General features: G+C 42.7%; 1 protein-coding gene across 7 annotated transcripts in view; it reads left to right on the forward strand.

The window, feature by feature from the left end:
- LOC129722155 (protein FAM135B) overlaps window positions 1-22,752 on the forward strand; it is a 120,942-nt gene that overhangs the window by 58,544 nt on the left and 39,646 nt on the right. For 6 of the 7 annotated variants that reach the window (XM_055675414.1, XM_055675413.1, XM_055675418.1 and 3 more), the window contains exon 4: window positions 17,342-17,588. In XM_055675414.1, the coding sequence (XP_055531389.1) occupies window positions 17,342-17,588 (247 nt within the window). Of the gene's footprint in view, window positions 1-12,885; window positions 13,003-17,341; window positions 17,589-22,752 lie in introns of those variants that run through there. The other variant, XM_055675419.1, reaches the window with a different exon arrangement.

The raw sequence follows: 22,752 nt of genomic DNA on the forward strand, positions 1-22,752 counted from the left end.
AGCTCCTTTCATGGTTTGCACTTTGCCTTCAGAGCCGCGTCGCAAATCGAAAAAATTGGATTACGCTTGAAATAATCCAACACCTTCCGGACCTTTACAGGGTCAGGGTTTTTCTTTAAGGTGACGGGGAAATCTGCGAACAGACACCTGAGAAGAGAACTCAGGGTGTGGGGAAGAGACTAGGGAAGAGATGCTGGGGTAGTTACACTCCACCTGTCCCGACCCACCAGAACCCCTCCAGTCTCCAGCCCGACGACGGTCAAGTATTACGTCAGGGAGTGGCTTTTGTGCGCGATGCACCCTTTTTACTCTTATAACCTCCTAGCGGACTGGTAGACTGGTAGTTAGCTACCACTAGCGTGTTGGTGGTTGACCCGCCACACGTTGCTGGTCCAGCACAATCTAGGAAGCGGCCGCACAGGCCGCGCTCCAGATGTCCGGATCGTCGCACATCCTCCGGACTAGATTGTACCGCTCACAGCCATCATGTCGCTCCTCGCTCTTACGAAACGGGGGCATACGAAGAAGACATACTCAGAAGTCTTCTCCGTCTCCACGCACTCGAGACACCGCGTGTCAGAACCTGTGCAGATATTGCCTGAAACAACCATGGCCTGACGGGATCTGTGTCAGGTGGAAGTTCACTTCGCCATGGCGCCTCCCGACCCATCCGAATATCTCCGGAATAAGTCGGTGCGTCCATCTGCCTATTGTGGATGTTTAAGAATATGTCGTCAAAATTCAACTCAATTAATTCTTATTAACCTGCACTAGATTAAGTACACAATTAACACAACCTGTTATCACAGTACTTTGAACCACTCAAATGAACTCAATCTCATATCTCACACTCATCCCTTATACACATCCACTACACCAAACTAGATCTCACGAATTATAATAAAATCAGTTGATAAGTAACCAGTGAACGAATCACTCGCTTCGGTAAAACATTCCAAATTTCCTTCGTCGCGTATTCTGCTCAGAAAAGAACAAGCATTTTCCCGAACATTTTATGGTGCCGAAACCCGGGACTTTAATCCGTATCGTCGTATCGCTGGTCAGAAGGACCACAGTCTGAATTTTCGTCGTCGATATTTCGTGAAAAACGCATGGTACCAGTCTATTGTTTCACTACTAATTCCGCCATTGCGTTTTCATCACAGCTCTCGCGCAACCACGTTGCCAACAATCAACAATTTTCGCCTCTCAACCCATTCTCGGATATTTGTCGTCACTGGAGGATTCTCACTGCTGCCGAAATAACGGTGGTAATACATTCCAGCCAAAGTTGCAGTTCGTAGTTGATACAGATCGCCATTGTTCGTCCAATATCGTCGTAACCATCGGGTTGGTGGTGATAGCAACCACATCACCTAGATTTCAGAAGAAAGCTGTAGGATAAGTCACTGCTGATATCGGCATTGCTCCTCGTCGCGGCCTGTAAGAAGCTGTCATCAGGTAAAATTTTTCTTTATTCGGTGCAATGGCGCCTTTTAAAAAGTTAACAAAGGCATCCCACTTGAAGAGCCTTTACCGCCGTCGTGCAAACATCTTCAGTTCAGCGGTGCTGATTCAGACTTTCGACGAAAATTTTAAACCCTCGGAAGCAAGCCAAATTTTGGTTAGAGTTCAACACCTGGACGAATTGTGGCGTGAATTTCAAACGGTCCAGGATCAAATTGAGGATCTCGATGAGCCAGATGAAGAATTTTGTGAGGAGCGCAAGGAATTTCAAAATCTCTACTATTTATTGAAGACCTCATTGACTAGTAAAATACCTTCGACTCCACCCCCCTTACCGACAACGTTAGATAGGAATGCGCCACCCGTTCAATCGATGCCTAATCTTCGACTTCCTGAAATGAAGCTGAAGGAGTCTTCGGGTAACTACGATGAGTGGGAATCATTTAGCGATTTATTTATCTCTTTGATCCATACGAACCAACAGCTGACAATGGTTCAAAAACTATATTACTTGCGAGCATCAGTTACGGGTGAAGCTGCTCGTATGATTTCAGCATTTGATCTTACTGCATACAATTACTTAGTCGCGTGGAACGTCTTGGAGGATCGGTTCGAAAATAAGCGTATGTTGATTAAACGTCATAAACGTTTACTCGGCATTGTTCCATTGAAAAGAGAATCTTCGTCTGGTTTGTTGGACTTGGCGGACGAATTTTACCGTCACGTGCAACTTTTGGATAAACTTAACACCACTGGAATTCTTTCTTAGTTGAAAGACTAAGCAGCTGCCTTGATCCTAACTCTCTCCGTGAATGGGAGACATAATGCTAATGGCGGTCAACTGGTTCAACAAAGCTCTTTCGCCCACTCGAACTTGTTGGAAGAATGTCAATTATCGCAATTCGATTCGGTCGAACGCTCTCGGTCGGTTGAGCTTCCGGATGCCTCACCACTCAACACGTCGGTTCTCGCATCGTCATCGTCGGTCGAAATTACCTCTCCATCGTCGCCGGTAGCATCGTTCGATTTTACTTCACCTCCCACTGCCTGTCAAAGTACGAAGATAGTTCCAGACAATCAAGCCACCGTTCTTCTGTCTACCGCTGTTATAAAGGTCCGAGATTCGGACAACAAATTTCAGTCTGCTAGGGCGCTGTTGGATAGTGGCTCTCAGCCAAGCTTTATATCAGAAGCCCTATGCCAAAGACTCAATCTGTGTCGAACTCAGCTTAACTCTCCAGTTAGTGGAATTGGACAGGCAACAGTTAATGTACGTTACAGAGTAATGCTGTCAATCGCTTCGCGCTTTGGAGGATTCGAGTCTAGCCTCGAATGTTTGGTCTTGCCCAAACTCACTGTCGCTTTACCAAATCAACACATTGATGTGACCCGTTGGCGGATCCCACGTCACCTTCCGTTTGCTGTTCCTCAGTTTAACGTCAGCCAAGGGGTTGATGTAATAATCGGTGCCGAGTTGTTCTACTCACTGCTGCAGCAGGATCAGATTCGCTTAGATGCTGGATATCCCCTACTTCAGAAAACAGTGCTTGGGTTCATCGTTTGCGGCAAGGTGAAAGAGCAATTCACAGACACTTCAGTACAGTCGAGCTTTTTCTGTTCAGGCGAGGCTCTCGACGCTCAACTAGAACGTTTTTGGGAAATGGAGAACCTAGATAACTACAAGGCATATACTGCGGACGAGCAGTTCTGCGAAGATCATTTTTGTCAAACCGTGTCGAGGGACGATGATGGTCGCTTTGTAGTCCGCCTTCCGTTGAGGGAAGATCTGGTGCCAATGCTTGCCGATTCATACACTCCCGCTCTCCGTCGTTTTCTCGATATGGAAAAGAGGTTGGCTGCCAATCAAAACATCCGCCAAGAATACTTGCAGTTCATGCAGGAGTATGAAAAGCTTGGGCATATGGAGGTGATTTCGCGCGCGGTTAACGGTCCACAGTTTTTCCTCCCACATCATGCTGTTCACCGTCCAGAAAGTACAACCACGAAGACTCTGGTTGTATTTGATGGGTCATGCCGGGGAACAAACAACCTCTCGATCAACATAGCTCTGGTCGCTGGCCCAACAATTCAACCTGTTTTGTACTCGACGGTTATCAATTTCCGTAAGCCACGCTTTGTTGTCACTGCTGACGTCGAAAAAATGTTCCGACAAATCTGGGTTCATTCAGATGATTGTCGGTTCCAGCAAATTTTATGGAGGTATAATCCAGTAGAGCCAATCCTAGTCTACCAACTAAAAACCGTGACATACGGCCTCACCAGCTCACCGTTTCACGCTACGCAAGTTCTCAGCCAATTAGCATTGGAGGATGGAGAACGTTATCCTTTGGCCGTGCCTGTCATTCGACAAGGGACATACGTCGATGATGTTCTGACGGGTCACGGTGATTTAAAGACCCTTCAACAAACTTGTGAGCAATTGATTGGACTACTTGCGAATGCCAAATTCGTGTTGCGAAAATGGGCCACCAATGACAGCACAGTATTGATTAAAGTTCCGACAGATTTATGGGACGCCTCAAATCAACTGGAAATCGATCGGGCGGCATCCATTAAAACTCTTGGCCTCCTATGGTTACCTAAATCCGATAGGTTCATGTTTAAAATACCCACTTTACATAGCCAATGTGTCATCACGAAACGAGTAGTTGTTTCCGAGATGTCACGTTCATTTGACCCTATCGGGTTGCTTGGACTCGTCGTGATTAACGTCAAAATGTTCGTGCAAACGCTTTGGGCGGAACACCTTCCATGGGATGCAGAGCTATCCGAAGAATTTAAACAATGGTGGTTGGCCTATCGTTCTGATATTCAACAATTGTCGATTCTACAAGTCCCAAGAAGAATTGTGGCAAATGTGTTCAACCGATACTGGATACACTGCTTCTGTGACGCTTCAACCAAAGGTTACGGATGTTGCATTTACATTGTATCCCCAAACGAAGCCGGTGAGCTTCAAAGCCACCTTCTTACCTCGAAATCTCGCGTAGCCTCGTTACGTGGTCATTCAGTGCCACGATTAGAGCTTAGTGCAGCTCGTCTTGGCAGTCAGCTTGTAGATAAGCTTAAACGAACGACACAGTTCACCGAATCTGCAACCATGTGGACTGACTCAACGATCGTGCTACACTGGATCAAATCGAAATCTAGTAAGTGGAAGGTTTTTGTTTCGAATCGTGTGGCTGAAATTCAACGATTGACCAAGGGCCTCGAGTGGAAACACGTCCTAACCGACTTAAACCCTGCTGATAGAATTTCCCGAGGCACTCTGGCGAGCCACATTGTGAAGGACGATTTATGGTGGCATGGACCCAACTTTTTGCGTTCCACGATTGATAATTGGCCTGACCAGCCGATGTCACTTCCAGAAAACCTTCAAGCTTATGATGAAGCCCAATGTGTGGTGTCACTACATGTAAGCCAGGATGAAAATAATCTCTTTCAGCGCTATTCAGAACTCGCCAAGTTGCTGAGATTCGTTGCTTATTGCTACAGATTCTACAAAAACTGTAGGGCTTCGAGGGAACTACGGTTGGTAGGGCCGTTAACTCCAGAAGAGTTTGATTATTCATTGAAAATTCTTATTCGCATAACTCAGCGTTCATCCTTTCCAGCGGAAGTTAGAAGATTCACTATAGATAAACCATCAGCAAATATCGTGAATTCTGGCATGAAATCATCGCTTCTAAACCTAAATCTTTTATGGACGAATTTGGACTATTAAGAATCGAGGGTCGTCTGCGTTACTCGAATGCTCCATTCGACACTCGCTTTCCTATCCTCTTACCAGCCAAACATAAACTCAGCCTGTTGATTGCACGAACAATACACCTCAAAACATTTCATGGTGGCCCAACATTGCTACTTGCTACAATGCGTCAACGATATTGGCCGTTAAGAGGACGTGATTTGGCGCGCATGGTTGTTCGTCAATGTATTACTTGCTTCCGGTGTCACCCAAAACCAGCTACACAGATAATGGGCCCACTACCAGCGGTACGCATTACACCGGCCCGACCTTTTACTTATACGGGAATGGACTACTGTGGACCGTTTTTTGTCCGTCCGTTATATGGGAGAGGAGCGTCGGTAAAAATGTACGTCGGGTTATTTGTATGTTTAGTGGTGAAGGCTGTGCATTTGGAAATCGTTGCCGATCTTTCCTCAGCATCATGCATTAACGCCGTGAAACGTGTTGTCGCGCGTCGTGGCCGTATTACCGAAATACATAGTGACAACGCGACCGCATTCGTCGGGGCGGACCGCGAGCTGCAACAGTCGCGAAATGAGCTTATTAAACAATTGAAGGGAGACCAATGGCGACACCACTGCATTGACAATGGAATCAATGGAATTCCGGTTTATCCCTGCTCGATCACCGCATTTTGGCGGATTATGGGAGGCTGGAATTAAGTCCTTTAAACATCACTTTCGTCGTATTATGGGACAAAGGGCCTTCTCGGTGGACCAATTTCACACCGTCGTCACCCAAGTCGAAGCTGTGTTAAATTCTCGCCCGCTGTCACAGATGTCCGACTCAACCGAAGACTTCAACGTCATAACGCCTGGGCATTTCCTAATCGGGGAATCTTTAGTTTCTATATCTGAACCAGATCTGAGCCACATTAACCCGGGTCATCTTGATCGCCTTCAACACATGAAAAAATCGCTACAGGATCTCTGGGCGCGTTGGTCGCTGGATTACGTCAGTCAATTATACCAGCGCTCCAAATGGAAGAGTCCACAGCCAGATCTGCAGCCGGGACAACTAGTGTTATTGAAAGAGAACTCTCCACCGCTTCAATGGCCTTCAGGGCGTATCATCGGGACAGTTCCCGGAAGAGATGGTCAAATTAGAGTGGTCGTGGTGAAAACGACCACAGGGAAATATAAACGTGCGATTACGGAAGTTGCAGCTCTCCCCACGAGTCCCGATGAGGTCTAACACTTGATGCGCCACAACGTTTGGATATCAATTGAAACGAAACGTTCAACGGGGGCCAGTATGTTTAAGAATATGTCGTCAAAATTCAACTCAATTAATTCTTATTACCCTGCACTAGATTAAGTACACAATTAACACAACCTGTTATCAGAGTACTTTGAACCACTCAAATGAACTCAATCTCATATCTCACACTCATCTCTAATACACATCCACTACACCAAACTAGATCTCACGAATTATAATAAAATCAGTTGATAAGTAACCAGTGAACGAATCACTCGCTTCGGTAAAACATTCCAAATTTCCTTCGTCGCGTATTCTGCTTCATCGGAGCGGCTTGCTCAGAAAAAAACAAGCATTTTCCCGAACAGTGGAGTTACACCATTCCCGCTGCCAGCGGAGCATCGAGAATGACCTTCTGGTACCTCGTATGCCCCTTGTGTCACGTTGGTCGAAACATTCTCTGTCCTCCCTGATGGCGATACTGATAGGCTTCATACCGAACAAGACACAGATTGCATCGTATGACACCGTACGATACGCACTCGCAACTCTCGGGCACATGAGCCTGTAGGTACTTTCAAGTTTATCACGGTAACTGTTAGCATCTAGCGCTCTGCACCACACTGGCCCACCATACCGTAGTATGGACGAAACCGCGCTTGTCTTTACTTGCTGCCATAAATCGCTGAACTATTGGACATCATCCGAGATAGTACTGTAGTAACCGATGAGGCCCTCTTACAGGCATAATCGACGTGACTCCCGAACGTGAGCCAACCATTACTCCCAAGAGCTTCAGAGATTGCGTTGAGGTGATGGTGCTGTCTCCGACTTTGACCATCACCTGTTGCTCCGATTCACGGTTGTTCACAACCGTGACATCCGTCTTATGATGCGTTAGCTCTAGTTTCCTGGAGTGCATCCAGTCCTCGATCTTGCGTATACAGTGCGCGGCCGTAAACTCGACCTCCTCGATCGACTCGCCGTAAACACTTAGCGTTATGTCGTCTGCAAAGCCGACGATCACAACCCCTATAGGAAACTTGAGTTTCAACACCAACATGACGTTCCACAACACCGGACCCAGAATAGAACCTTGCGGGACTTCTGTGGTGATTGGAACGCACTTCTGGCCCTTCTCCATGTTGTGAACAAGTACTCGATTCTGGAAGTAATTTTTCAGAAACTTGTACAACAACACCGGTACATGGATGCTCCTGAGCGCGAGCGCTATGGAGTCGCAACTGGCGCTATTGAACGCGTTCTTAACGTCTAGCGTGACGATTGCGCTATAGCGTATTCCCCTTCTTTTGCGCTGGAGTGCTATCTTCGCCGTCTTGGTGACGCCCTTCCGGAAGCCGAACTGGTTACTTTCCAGACCGTTTTCACCCTCCGTGTACTTCGCCAGTCTGTTGAGGATGATTCTCTCAAGCACTTTGTCCGCAGTGTCCAGCAGGCAGATGGACCTGTATGCCGATGAGTCCTCTGTCGGTTTTGCAGCCTTCTGGAGCTTCCACCTGTCCGGAAAGGGACAGTCATTCAGGCACCTCTGCATGATTGCCCGGAACAGGCCGGGGGCCGTTTTTATCGTCAGTCTGATTGCCAAAGAGATAGGAATACCATCCAGTCCCGGTGCCTTACTCACCTTTAGGGATTTAGCGATCACGACGAGTTCCTCTTTCGTAACCCTTGCCTCCTTTTCAACCTCGACACCGCTGTCGTCGCTCACAGATTGGATGTTCGGCAGGTTGGCCGACCATCGCTGGTCTATGTCTAAGATACTGGAACGTCAGACGTGAGACTCGACCGCCGGAGGCCAAGGGCTTCGCTCGTGACGTTCAAAGAGTCCCTCGATGATACGCTCCAGCATCGCTGGTGATCGCTCTGCAGGCGCCAGCGCGCCTTTGGTCTTGGCCTTTACGATCCTGTAGGCGTCGTATTGGCACTCGCACATAGCCTCTCGAAGCAGACCCTCTTGCTCGCCTTTATTACACTCTTAGCAACGATCTTGCATAACCTGAGTGCGCGTCCGTCCACCAGTAAACCGGTGGCTTCCCATTCCTAGGTTGGCGAGTCCTAGGCATGGTGGCGTCACACGCCCGCGATGGTATGGCAACTAGTTGGTCAGATGTCGGGCGTAGCCAACTGTTCCCCTCGTGCTCTCTTCTAATTGCCTCTTCGAAGACCTCGGCATCGAAATGCGATGTCTTTCACCCGCGGACAGTCGGAGTATTGGCTCTTCCCGTCGCTTGCCGCCTCTCTCCGCTTGGTCGTCTGGGACTGCTAAAACGATCACCCGAGACGCAGACATCGTGAATAACTCAATTCTGCTCAAAGTTTTTAGTGTTATTCTTAAATATATATATATATATATATATATATATATATATTTCATTCGTTTGTCGTTCTTTTTGGAGTAAACAAAAAACATATCTCTTGATCTCAATTTGATGGGTACATTTGACTTTATATGTGAAAAATTAAAAGAAAAATGTTATATTTCATATTTGAATAAATTTAATTGAAAAACATGACAAACACAGATAACAGATTTTTTTGATATTTTCTCTTAAAACTGAATATAATAACCTCTAATTTGATCCAGAAAGATCAAAAATTGATCAACTGGTTCAAAAGTTATGATTTTTTTCAAATAAAACATCGAATAAAACCGATTTTTATGGTCACTCTATTTCGAAACTTGTTACGCAAAGTGCTTCAATTGTACTAAATATTGCAGAGATGGGTCTCCGATGGAACAATCACACCCGTATCCTTTCGATGAGTCGTTAGGAACAGAACAATTATTGGTTCAAAGTTCATAAAATAACTTCAGCAGGCCATTTTTATGGATTTGGTATTATGGAGATATGCACCCAAAATGGTTCTCCCGGAACAGATGCAACCACAGGCTTTTATGGCCATAAAAACAACAAAATAATATAACGTCACATACCATCAAATACGGGTATTTTCAGAACTGGGATGACATCTAGACGCCGGAAAACTACCCCTAACCCCATTTTGGATTTCAAAACGGTGAGTTCCGGTATATGGATCGAATATAGGTGTTTTCGGAGTCGGGATGAAGCCTAGAAAATGGAAATCAATTATAGACGCCATTTTGAAATTTGAGATGATGTCTTCCGGTTTCCGGGAAACAACCAAATCGACGAAATACCACCTAATATGGATACGTTCAGAATCGGGATGCTGCTCAGAGACCTCAAAATGACACCAGACAAACCTGAAGTCACTGATGGCTATAATTGACCTAATACTATCTCATAGGAGTAGTCAAAGACCTGAAAATGACTGAATCAAAACTGACGGAATACCACTCAATATGAGTACTTCTGGAATCGGGATGATGTCCAGAGACCAGAAATCAACTCCAGACTCCATTTTGAAATTTAAAACTGACTTATAGTTCTTGTGATACAGCCGAAACGGACCAAATACCACCTCATATGAGTACATTCAGAATCGGGATAATGTTCAGAGGCCTGAAAACGACCCTAGAGACCATTTTAATTATCAAAATGGCGACTTCCGGCTTCTGGAAGAGCTTAAGAAATGGTCGAACCACCCAATATTTTAAATGAACTGCCTCTTGGATGTTGATGCGCGCTAGTAGAGATGAAGCATCCCAACGTCCTGTCAAGAGATCGGATACTACTAATGCCCGAGCTGTATTCCTTCGAGCATGTATAGGGTCAAGACGGATAAGTTGACATCGGTTTTAGTTGTTTGGTAGTCTTATTGGATCATGCCAGGGGCGTAACGAAGAAATTTGCTTTGAATATTCTCGATTCTTTCAGCTGCATTCAAGTACAGTGGGTTCCACACTACAGAGCAATAGTTTAGAACTGAGCGAACAAGCGAGCAGTATATGCTATTTAGACAATAAATGCAACTTTGTATTATAACTTAATTGTATCCTTTTTACGGCAAAAGGAAGTCACCGAACATTTCATTGAATTTAGTGCTCTCCGATTCCATTCACACCAGGTATACCCGGTATACCTGAAGTAGCCGTAAATGGAGCAGAATAACTTTAAGAGATGTACACGCTGAGCTGACGATAAGATTCAAACCATTTGATGAACTATAAGTAACTATAAGATTATTTTTGAACATTCATGAAATTCCTCCGTTTCGAAACAAATCCCTGAAAAATCGGTTTTCGGCAATGAGACAATTCTTCCGGAAAACCGTTGACACTGATTCCAAAGTAGAAAAGTTACTGCATCTTGTGGTGCTAAAACCAGCGATAACGGATGAAAATTATCAAAGTTACGTGAATTTCAATTTGCGGGTACCCGGGTACCTCCTCGAGCATGTAAGAGGTAAAAAATTCAAGTCCCCTCCATTTACCTGCCCTTGTTTTTATATAAAAACTAATGTTATCAGAAGTTGCCTTTTATTGAGCTTTAATATGTCACTGATTTTATCACTATTGATTGCAGTGAACTATGAAATTTCGTCTTGTGAAACCTGAAAAGGTACCCGGGTACCCCTTCGAGCACATAGATCATTTACGACTAATGACCACAGTGAAAGAAATAAAAATCCACCTTGAGGGCGTCCTTTAGTTGTTTTTCTTGCTGAGGATGAGAGCAGTTATTACTGCTGCAGCGGATCTTAACAATGCGTTTTGCACTGGAATTACGTTTTCGCAAGAACCTAGGACCGTCTGGATCTACGAGAAACTTGATCTAGATCTAAATAAGCAAAGACTATTCGTCATATACTCGACTATAAGGCGAGGAGTGCAGTGTGTTGCTAGCAAAAAAAACTGAAGGATAAATCTCTAGTTTGATGGGCCTTTTTTTGGAGAACATATGTTGACTGGATATTTTCACAATCTACGCATCCAACGCATATATCGGAATGTACACAAGTGATGATGGGTTGTAGGCAGTCCGAATTCTATCGTTACCGGGATACATTTTAACAAAACCATTCTTTGTAAAAAGATATTTAAAAAAAATAATAAATTTAATGTTTTTATTACCCTTTATTTGAACAATCAATAATAGAGAAAAAACAAAGGGTATTTAAACCTCAGTTTCGTACCTCAGTGAGAACCTGTCACAAGGTTTATGCGGAACGCTTTTCGGTTTCGTTTTCTTCTTTTTTTATCAGCTGCAATTTTGATTATATATCGCGAATCCCTGAGAAAAGCTTGAACAAATGTATTGAACAAAAAGTCTACAAGTCGATCAAAACGGGTTTTGCAAACAGCAAACTCAAAATTGTCATAATCAAGGTATTTTTTAAATCGTTCTTTTACACCTGTTCTATTCTCGAATAGAAACTTTTTAGCAATAAATGGTGTTGTCAAATCGAGTGGTTTATCATCATATGAGAACGATTTTTGAGATTCTGAAATCAAAACGTCTTCCAAATCTACTTCGCTCAAAAGAGGCAATAAGCTATCACTTTGACAATTAGTGCCAACGTAGAACGCTTCATCAGCAGCAGTTAGCATAGCATATTTGAAAGCACTTGCGAATTGAAAGGCGTTGGGGGCGTCGTTAAAGCCACACCTTCTACGAATCTCAGAGAAAAAGTTCTCTACACAATCTTGGCACATAGGATTTGTAGCTAAATGTTTGCATTTAAATTTTGTTCTCACTACTTCCCATAACCACATAAGGGCATTGATATCACTGATGAATCCTTTTATATAATTAGGGGAATTTTTGAACGGATCGCAATTGTTTTGATTCACGTTAAGCCTAAAATAATGAAATATAATCACAAATTGAGCCAAGTAATTTTGTTGTTTTGTAACTATCTCAACTATGTCAGTGCAGCTATTAACGGTGTAGAACATGGTTTCAAGAGTAATGCGCATCTGATGCAAAAATTCCATATGACACGAGTTTTCAGTTATTGGTGCTATAAACGGCTGAAATTCGTGGAAATATATTTTTTCATTGAAACGATACGAGTAACGGGTATCTTACCTTTCCAACAGAATCACCGTAATTATCCTTAGAGTTGAAAATATCGAACAGTTTATCGTGTATCTCTATGAAAATTGCGGTTTGCAATGCGTTTTCTGGTAGCTCATTAGTTTGAACATAGTAACGGATAGCTGTAGCACAGGACCCACTTAATGTTCGTGTGGCCAACGCAACATTCATAGATGCAAACGGTGGAAGTTCGATGTTCTTATTCTTAAGTTTCGGGGCTAGTCTCAAGCCCGATGATGAATCGATATCAAAGAGTGTTTTAATATGAATGAACGATGCCACCATCCTATTAAACACGGCGTTGTTTTGAACAGTGCGTTTCTGGTACTTTTGATCAAATGGGGTGGGTCGTAGAACAAAGCAATCGTTTTTCCATCAATGTCGATCAGTGGCAACGCTGCTGTCGCTCCAACTTCGCGAGCCATTTTCAAGTTAGTGCTACATTGATCTCAGGTTAGAACCAATGGAATATAGCCGCTATTTCTAACTGCGCGTATGCATTGTTTAATCAATTTGAATTGTAAGCTGCTATACAAATTGTTATGTGCAAGAAAGTACGCGATGGGCTGTATTATAAATGTAAGATATCAATTAATATTCGTAAAATATTTTATGTAGAAATACCTGCTTGAAGTTTTTGTAAAGACCAGATACCATGATAACTATAGCCTCCGTGGCTAATTGTGCAGGATTAATTTTTTCAATACGCCGAGAAACTCCGTCATTTGGAAAGCCGTGAAACATATCAGCTTTGGCGCAATATGTAAGTTCGGGTTTTATGGACATGCCATCGCAGCATAAAGTTGTGATAAGGCACTTTTTATCTTTGTTTCTTTTAGCCTTTTTCTTCATCCTGTATAGAATTTGCAGGTTTATTCCTGGTTTAATGGGAATATTTTTGTTATATTGATGCACGGTGTTTTTGTGGGGCAAGTGAATTTTTCTAGAACGCTGAAGATATCGGTAGGTGCGGGGACAACTCAAATAAGCTCCCGCAGCGAATCGTTTAGTCTCTGAATGGTATCTTCGGGCATGAGGCTTGCGGTTAACGTTAATCAACGAATCCAAGATCACAGGATTCAGTTTTGACTTGCTCTCCAAGCCGCTCGTTTGTAGTTTTTAGTTTTCGTTGTGTTTGAGCCTCGCGTCGCAACTGAAACGCAAGACGTTTGAACTTCAGTGAGCTTTCTAATCGACGTTTACTGGTTTGCTTGTGAATAAACAATTGGCGACGCGAATCATTTAATTTTAGCAATAGCTGTTTTTTGGAAATTTGTTCCACTTTCAATGATTGTTCCAACTCAAGAATGCGTGCTTCGCGTGCATCATTATTTAATTCAAACGATACTTTGGAACTTGAATCTTTAACACCAATTGATTTCTCTTCACTCGTTGGTCCATTTACTTCAAAAAGCCCTTCTGCTGGAGTCACTGACTTGGTAAACCCAGAATTTAGTTTGCTAATTGTTGAGCTGATTCGTTGGCCGTTCGGAGAACTGATTCGTGGGCCGTTTGGAGACCTCGGGCTGTTCAACTGACTTTCCTGAGTATTATACAGGGGAATTTGGGAGGAGACCTCGGGCTGTTCAATTGACTTTCCGGAGTATTATACAAGGGAATTTGGGTGTTCCTCCATTCCAAGAAATCCACATCATCCTCAATGAACTGAATATCGAACTCAAAATCAAAATTTGAATTTGCTGAACTATCGGAAACAGCTTCTGATGCTTCTCCCAGTGAAGCTTTCGGTAAAACGGTCGGAGAAACTTTGGCATTGATTTGGGTTTTCCTCCATTCAAAGAATTCCTTATCCTCCTCGATGAACTGAATATCGGATTCAACATACGAACTCACAGTTTCCAATCTGTCGGGAATAGCATCTGGATGCAACCTGTTCAGCAAATTAGTAAAATTGTACTGAATTTTGACCTCTATATTTGTTGTTCAATACCCTCTATGTTTTTTGTTTGCATCACGAAAAGATGTTGTTGCAAAATGCTCCGAACACACTTTTTTCTTCGCGAATCCCTCTGGACCATGAATTTGAAATGTTTCCGTGGCATGAACTGACTGGCATGCTCTAACCCACTCAGAGCATCTATATATGTAATAAGATTGTTTCCGCCAAAACTTCTACTGGGTAAAAGAAAGCAACAGGAAATCGATACTTACAATGCATTGCTTTTCGGAAAACTAAAAAAGGACACATTGCGTGCTGCACCTGGTCCGTTACCTCGGTAATTGGGACAGAAAGCAATTTCGCACTTCCAACCCATTGCAATAAAAACGCGACGAAAAAAGAACAAAATAAAACAATGTTTTCGTCTCAATTTTGACAGATGTGAGCAAGTAGCGCCGCCAACCCACGATTGACCTGAACTAACAAAACGAAGGGTGTTTTTAAAATGATAGTTACAAAAGTTTACACAATAAGGTTACTTTAGCTTGGATGTCTGTTCTCTGTGCTTTTATTGTTAGCAATATCACTATTGCTACACTAATACATACTAATATCATTATCGGTGCTTGTGTGTATACTTTTTTCTTTCCGTTCAAACCTTTTTGCTCTTCTATATCGTGCCTCGTTCTTCTTAACCCACACCGTAAAAGAGTTCTGATGAAGGCAAAAATATGTCAAAATTTACCTATCTAATAAAGTTCATGTTGCAACCGGACTTCTGATGTCTTCTGATGGACAAAAAAGCACTCTTACGTTACCAGGGCGAGTTCCTGTTTATTAACAAATCCAATATCGATAATATTAACGTCGAATGATTTAGCAAATTATGTATTCTAAAATTAGAGTCAAACAAAAGTGATAAGTTTCGTTACTGTCCGGAAATCCGAATTTTCACGGTTAAGCTGTGGTGTTTTGTCTAACAATGGTTGCGCAAATATGCGTAGAAAATCAGTTACTGGGCGAATAAACTGTGTATTGTTTTTGAGTACTTTCAGAGCAATCAATGTTATTTTAATTAATAAAAACATGACTGGGATCGAAACAAATCAAAAGCTATCTGACTAATCGACCAAAGACATGCCGCTAATAAGGATCTTTTCCCGACATCAATTTCTCACGAACAGGCACAGTAATTTTCATCCGCTCATTAGTCAAACAGATTCTTTAATTCGCACAGTTTTACGTTGACAAGTAAATATTCATACTGTTGGTGTATGGGAAATTTTTGTCAGAAGCTAAACACCTCTGGAAGTAGCTTCAAGAACAAATAACAATCGAAGCGTTATACTAACTGGTTCGCTTCATTAGAACCAACGAATGCTTAGTGTTCAGTTTGCACCACTGTTAAACATTGTACCTAGTATGTATTGTGTATGCTTCTTGTGGTTAGAAATTAAATTTCGAGTAGGTAGGGGAGAACCGTACAAGACGCACCAGTTGGGTAAGATGGCCTACGCTATTAATTCCCCAAAATACTTACACATGTGGCTTTTTATGACGAAATTCATCGCTTTTCTCATAAAACCCCAGCTTCTCTACAGTTCTTAATGAAAAAGTGTGCCATAATGACTAAAATACTCGAAAAACTGTGCAATTGGCTGTGGCTCTGTCCAACATGTAACTATTCATGAATTTTATTTAAGCTTTTATGATTAACTGACTAGTAAATAATACAAAAAACTATGGTTCCCCTAGCCTTTACACTTTTGGAGTTTATAATACTATGAGTATTTCAAATTATTTCACTAACTTTCATCAACTTTTACCTAAAAACAAACAAAACTAAAATTGGGGCAGAATGCACTATGAAGAGCTCGCAGGAGATTGCTTGACAACTGAGAGCATGTTCCATTATTTATGATTTTACTTTCGAGACTTCAAGTGCTTCTGGCTTCGCGTGCTGATATCTGCTAGTGGCATATTAGCCTACTGCTTTGGAGCATACTGACCTTTGTTGTGGTGCGTTTTGGTCACGGGCTTGTTTGGCGGCAGTGGTAATTTTTACCAAAAAAAGACAATGAAATCGAGTATTTTAAATTAAACTTCGTCATGAACATGCAATAAATAGATCCTACAATCTTCCTACTCGTTCAATGTCGCTTTGGAATGATTTGAAGCGCGGTAATTCGCGCAAATGCTTAACTGGTGCGTTTTGTACAATCCTCCCCTATCTAGCAACCACAACATCAACAACGTTTGAGCAGTAGCAAAACAGTACAGTGAAAACTTCACCAGTCAAGCTAAATCGTTCTACGTATACAAACACACATGCAGTGGGATGGAAGGATCCTGGATGGTAGAAAATTTTTAACCTTTGCCCTTTTGTCTCGTCTGAAGCAGCAAATTTGCGGTTATTTCTTCATGCAATTGAAATCGCTCTTTACCAGATCCGAACATGAATAAATAAAACAACGTTGTCGGTCTTTTACTCTCTTTCTTTCGGGCTCTCTCCCCCTCTCTTTCACTCTTTTTGTGAAAGGTAGTACTAGAACGGAAACTCTTCCTAAAACAGTTTTAAAAAGTTATTCATTCTTCAATCTTCCTGCAACAGTTGCGAACTTTCACCTTATACATCAAATGGAAAACCTCGGTTCCTTTCGATAACACTGAAGCACAAACAAACGAACATCCGTCGCTAATAATGCTCTGTGAAATGAGAAACATAGTGTAATATAGCGTTTGATTCACTGTAGTCACATTAAATTTAAAATACGCGGAAATAATATGAAGTGTAAATGTTAGCAATCCTAAACGCAACAAAAAAAAGTTAGTTTTTCATATTTGGTATTGAAATTTTATTGTTGTTAAACATATGTTACCAATCACTTTGATAATTTAAATAAATAATCACTTTTGGAACCTTACAAAGAATGTCTATTCCCATGTCATCTATATTATGAATATTGTATACCTGAAAAAAATCATCCAATGTTTTCCCTCATTCGTTTTCAATTCCAGTGGATAGTCGACATCTGAAAGAATCCATCGAACGAGCAGAATTTTCGCTAACCCTGGAGCTTTGGTTCGGGGAACAGATAAACGGCAACGGGCTGAGTCTGGCATCCGCACGAACCTTGCAGCTCAACTTTCATCCTGGCAGAGGATTGCACTACCATCTGCCGGTACTGTTCGACTACTTTCATCTGGCAGCGGTCAGCGTAGGAATACACGCCAGTCTAGTGGCGCTTCATCAGCCCTACATCAAGTAAGTTACGACAAGGGACTCGGGTTTGGGTGGTAACTTTTCAACTTTTGCCGTCGATATTGGTTTCGAATTTGTTGTTCGTAGTTTGTTGAGTGCTAGTGAATTAGTTTTTGTACAGTCATTATTTTTCATTCAGCCAACCGATCACCAACACTGAACGTGAACGCTTCTGATTTATTGCTAACTGAGAATGGAATTTGTAGAGGAAATGGAAATCATCGCCGCAAAAAGAACTGAAAGTTTTGAGTTAAACGGCATATAATCGAACAATAGTATAATTTGTATGCTGCGAATCATACAATAAAAACTAATAACACCACGCGTTGAATTCCGAATAATTGATTCCAAACAACATAGGGCAACGATTCCATTCAGCCATGCCTAATTTGACTGAAACTTTGCACAGATGTTGCTATAAGCTGAAGATGCACTTTTTTTTTTTGCTTTTGGAAGTTTATTTTGAATCACGACTAATTTTTAAAAATGGCTTGTGTAAAAAAAGTATTTTTTTTCCTCATCTATAATTTATTTGACACGGCACAAATACAATTTAATGTTTAACGGCGCCAATTATATCTGGTAGCTTACTTTCTAAAGTATCTTAATAACTAAAAGCAAATTTTTTATCCTCGCTGCCGACTACGAGCTGAAACTAAATCTAACTTAAAGCTAGAATGTTTTGCATTAAAAGCACTGATTTGTTGTTTGATGGTTTTCCACCGCCATAGGTAAGCAGCATATTGAATATGTTCCGCTGCTGGGCCAAAATATTACGGACTGGCATATTGGGTTGTCTCCCTCGGGACCTGAGAGTATCGTGCGGGTCTAGTTGCTGTTTCCGGATCCGGGGTCTTAACGTGTTCTTGTCGTTTGGTTGGATGTAGGCGGAAGGGAATAGGATTAAACTGGGGCGTGGATGGATTTCAGGAAAACGTATATAAGGGACATGTAGGATAGGTCACGGCTCGCCAAGACATCACGAACAGGAACAGCCGGCTGCCTACTTCCGGCCTGCAGGGAAGCTATTAATTTAGACCTGGCGTCACGGTGTACAGGGCATGACCAAACCACATGCTCTATGTCGTGATAACCCTCACCACAGGCACAGATACCACTTTCCCCGAGCCCAACACGACGGAGATGCGCGTCAAATCTATAGTGATTGGACATAAGCCGGGACATCACGCAAATCAAATCCCGACCTACATCCAACCCCTTGAACCACGGGTTCGTCGATACTTTGGGGATTATGGAATGTAACCACCTTCCCAATTCCCCTCTGGTCCAAGCATTTTGCCAACTGATGATCGTATGCTGACGTACAAGTGCGAAAAATTCATTAAAAGCAATTGGTCTTTCATAAATATCACCGTTTGTTGCGCCCACCTTAGCCAAAGAGTCCCCTTTCTCATTGCCCGGTATCGAGCAGTGAGAAGGGACCCACGCTAAGATAATCTGAGTAGATTTTTCGGATAAAGCACTCAGATGTTCCCGTATTTTCCCCAGGAAATACGGAGAGTGCTTAACATCTTTCATCGATCAGAGAGCCTCAATGGAACTGAGACTGTCCGTAAAGATGAAATAATGGTCCGTGGGCATTTTTTCGATAATCCCTAGTGTGTACCTAATTGCAGCCAATTCTGCGACGTAAACAGAAGCAGGATTATCGAGCTTATGGGAGACGGTTAAATTGTTTTTGAAAATACCGAAGCCAGTGGACCCATCAAGAAGTGATCCGTCAGTGTAGAACATATTGTTGCAGTTGATGTTTCGATATTTATTGGAAAAAATTTTGGGGATCTGCTGCACGCGTAAATTATCCGGGATTCCACGAGTTTCTTCTATCATGGATGTATCGAAAAACACAGTAGAATCAGAAGTATTTGATAAGTCGACACGATTTGGAATATTCGAAGAAGGGTTAATATTTTGGGACATGTGATGGAAATACAATGTCAAAAAACGGGTTTGAGAATTAAGTTCGATTAACCTTTCAAAATTTTCAATCACAGGACGGTTCAAGACCTCACATTTGATAAGAATACGAGAAGACAGGCTCCAGAAGCGGTTTTTCAATGGTAGTACTCCAGCTAAGACCTCCAAACTCATCGTATGGGTCGACTGCATGCAACCTAAGGCGATACGCAAACAACGATATTGTATTCGCTCCAGTTTGATCAGATGTGTGTTTGCTGCGGAGCGGAAGCAGAAACACCCGTATTCAATAACAGACAATATCGTTGTTTGGTAAAGCCTTATAAGGTCTCCTGGATGGGCTCCCCACCATTGTCCGGTTATTGTACGAAGAAAATTCACTCTTTGTTGACATTTTTTCATCAGATACCTCACGTGACAACCCCAGGTGCCTTAAGAGTCGAACCAGATACCAAGATATTTGTGTACCAAAACCTGAGAAATCGTTTTACCCATTAATTGTGTTTGAAGCTGAGCAGGTTCATGCTTCCTAGAAAAAACTACTATCTCAGTCTTCTCCGGAGAGAATTCGATACCTAGCTGTAAAGCCCAAGCAGACAAATTGTCCAAGGTATCTTGCAATGGTCCTTGCAAATCGGCAGCTTTGGCTCCTGTAACAGAGATTACACTGTCGTCTGCAAGTTGTCTTATCGTGCATGAATTTGCCAGACATTCGTCGATGTCATTTACATAAAAGTTGTAAAGGAGGGGGCTTAAACATGAACCCTGGGGAAGACCCATGTAGCTAATGCGAAAAGTTGCCAAATCGCCGTGCGTAAAACGCATGTGCTTTTCGGACAACAAATTGTGCAAAAAATTGTTTAAAATTGGAGAAAATCCTTGTCGGTGAAGTTTGCCCGAAAGAATGTCAATAGAAACGGAATCAAAAGCCCCCTTAATGTCCAAGAACGCAGACGCCATTTGTTCTTTGCGAGCATACGCCAGCTGAATATCTGTTGAAAGCAGCGCAAGACAATCATTCGTCCCTTTGGCACGGCGGAAGCCAAATTGAGTATCCGATAGTAGGCCATTTGATTCGACCCAATGGTCTAAACGACGAAGTATCATTTTTTCCATCAATTTTCGGATACAGGATGGCATTGCAATCGGCCTATAAGAGTTGTGATCAGAAGCTGGTTTCCCTGGTTTTTGGATGGCGATCACCTTCACTTGCCTCCAATCCTGCGGTACAATATTTTGCTCCAGGAACTTATTGAACAAGTTCAACAAGCGCCTCTTGGCATTGCCGGGTAGATTCTTCAACAAGTTGAATTTGATTCTATCTAACCCAGGCGCGTTATTGTTACAGGACAGGAGGGCAACTGAAAATTCTGCCATCGTAAAAGGTGATTCTATCGCGTCGTGGCCCGGAGACGCATCACGAACAATATTTTGCTCAGGAACAGAGTCCGGACATACTTTCCTGGAAAAATCAAATATCCACCTACTTGAAGACTCCTCGCCAATATCCGCGTTTCTTTGCTTTAGTCAAGCTTTTAAGCTTGGTATCAAGCTCCGAATACCGTAAATAGTCGCCAGGTATACCTCCCTTCTGGTAGGCCAAAAACGCGTCGGATCTTTGCGTGTAGACATCGGAGCACTCTTGGTCCCACCACGGAGTGGGAGGCCGTTCTTTAATCGTTACGCCGGGATATTTCTTCGTTTGGGCTTGCAACGCGGCGTCGAGAATCAAGCCCGCGAGGAGGTTGTATTCTTCAAGTGGTGGATGATGTTGAATCGAATCGACCGCTTTTGAAATCATTTCCTCGTATAACTTCCAATCGACATTCCGTGTGAGGTCATACGGAATGTCAACTGGTCGCATGCGAGTTGACCCGTTATTAATTGAAATAAGAATAGGCAAATGGTCGCTACCGTGAGGATCGAGGATTACCCTCCATGCGCAATCCAACCGTAGCGACGTCGAACATAAGGATAGATCCAAAGCGCTTGGGTGCGCTGGAGGTTTCGGGATACGTGTCATTTCGCCGTTCGCAAAGTCATCGCAAAGGTTATAGATTAAAGAGGAGCGGTTATCATTGTAAGGGGAACCCCAAACCACGCCATGAGAGTTGAAGTCTCCCAAAATCAAACGTGGCGAGGGAAGAAGTTCTATTAAATCAAAGAGCAGCCGTTGCCCAACCTGCTCTGGGAGGAATATATATTGAGGCAATACAAAGCTCTTTACCTTGTATTGTCATTTGACATGCGACAACTTCGATGCCTGGAATCGAGGGGAGGTTAATACGATAGAAAGAATAGCACTTTTTAATCCCTAAAAGTACTCCTCCATATGGGGTGTCTCGATCAAGGCGAATAATATTAACATCATGGAAGTTGAGATCAATATTTGAAGTAAGCCAAGTTTCACAAAGGGAAAATGCATCGCATTTGTTTTTATTTATCAAAACTTTAAACGAATCAATTTTTGGTAAAATACTTCTAGAATTCCACTGTAAGACAGAGATAGAATCCTTCATATACGCAGTTGAATTAGGCATCGAAGGATACAATCGCTGCAAGGAGGGGCCATTGGGCAGTCAACTGCTTCAAAAATGATCTAACTGTTGGGAGGAATGCTGTAAGAAAAATTTTAATTGGATCGGGTACATTGAAAGTTTCAAGAATCCAGTCCACAATGTCAGAAAATTTCACTAATCCAGAGTTTGTTTCATCAACTGGATGTGCAAAAGGAACAACTGGAGTTTTAGATGTTCCTGGCAGTGCTGGGAACTCCTTCTGGGACTTTAAATTTGCAAGCCCAGGAGGAGTTTGCTTCGGTTTTTCCGCAGCACTGTTTGGTTTGCTTGTAACTTTCATTTCACTTTGAGAAATCTTAGGACCTTTTCTGGGAAGTTTAGGAGAGGAAATATTTTTCCTCTTTCTAGACTCCCCAGGATTGGCGTAAGATGTTCCCGCTGGGGAATCGTCAGAATCGGTTTCATCAGAGGACAACAGATCATAAGGGTTTGATGTAATGGGAGAAGTGGTAACGGTCTTCTTCAGCATCTCAGCGTAAGAACGCTTCGAACGCTCTTTGAGAGACCTCTTTATTTTATCCCTGCGCTGCATGTACACCGCACATGTCAAGAGCTCATGCTGACTCTCCCCACAGTGTATGCATTTTTCAGCATTTTTACTGCAGGAATCATCCGCATGATTCTCCCCACACTTGCCATAACGTGCCTTA

Source organism: Wyeomyia smithii, chromosome 2, assembly GCF_029784165.1.
Source record: "Wyeomyia smithii strain HCP4-BCI-WySm-NY-G18 chromosome 2, ASM2978416v1, whole genome shotgun sequence".
NCBI classification, from domain to species: domain Eukaryota; kingdom Metazoa; phylum Arthropoda; class Insecta; order Diptera; family Culicidae; genus Wyeomyia; species Wyeomyia smithii.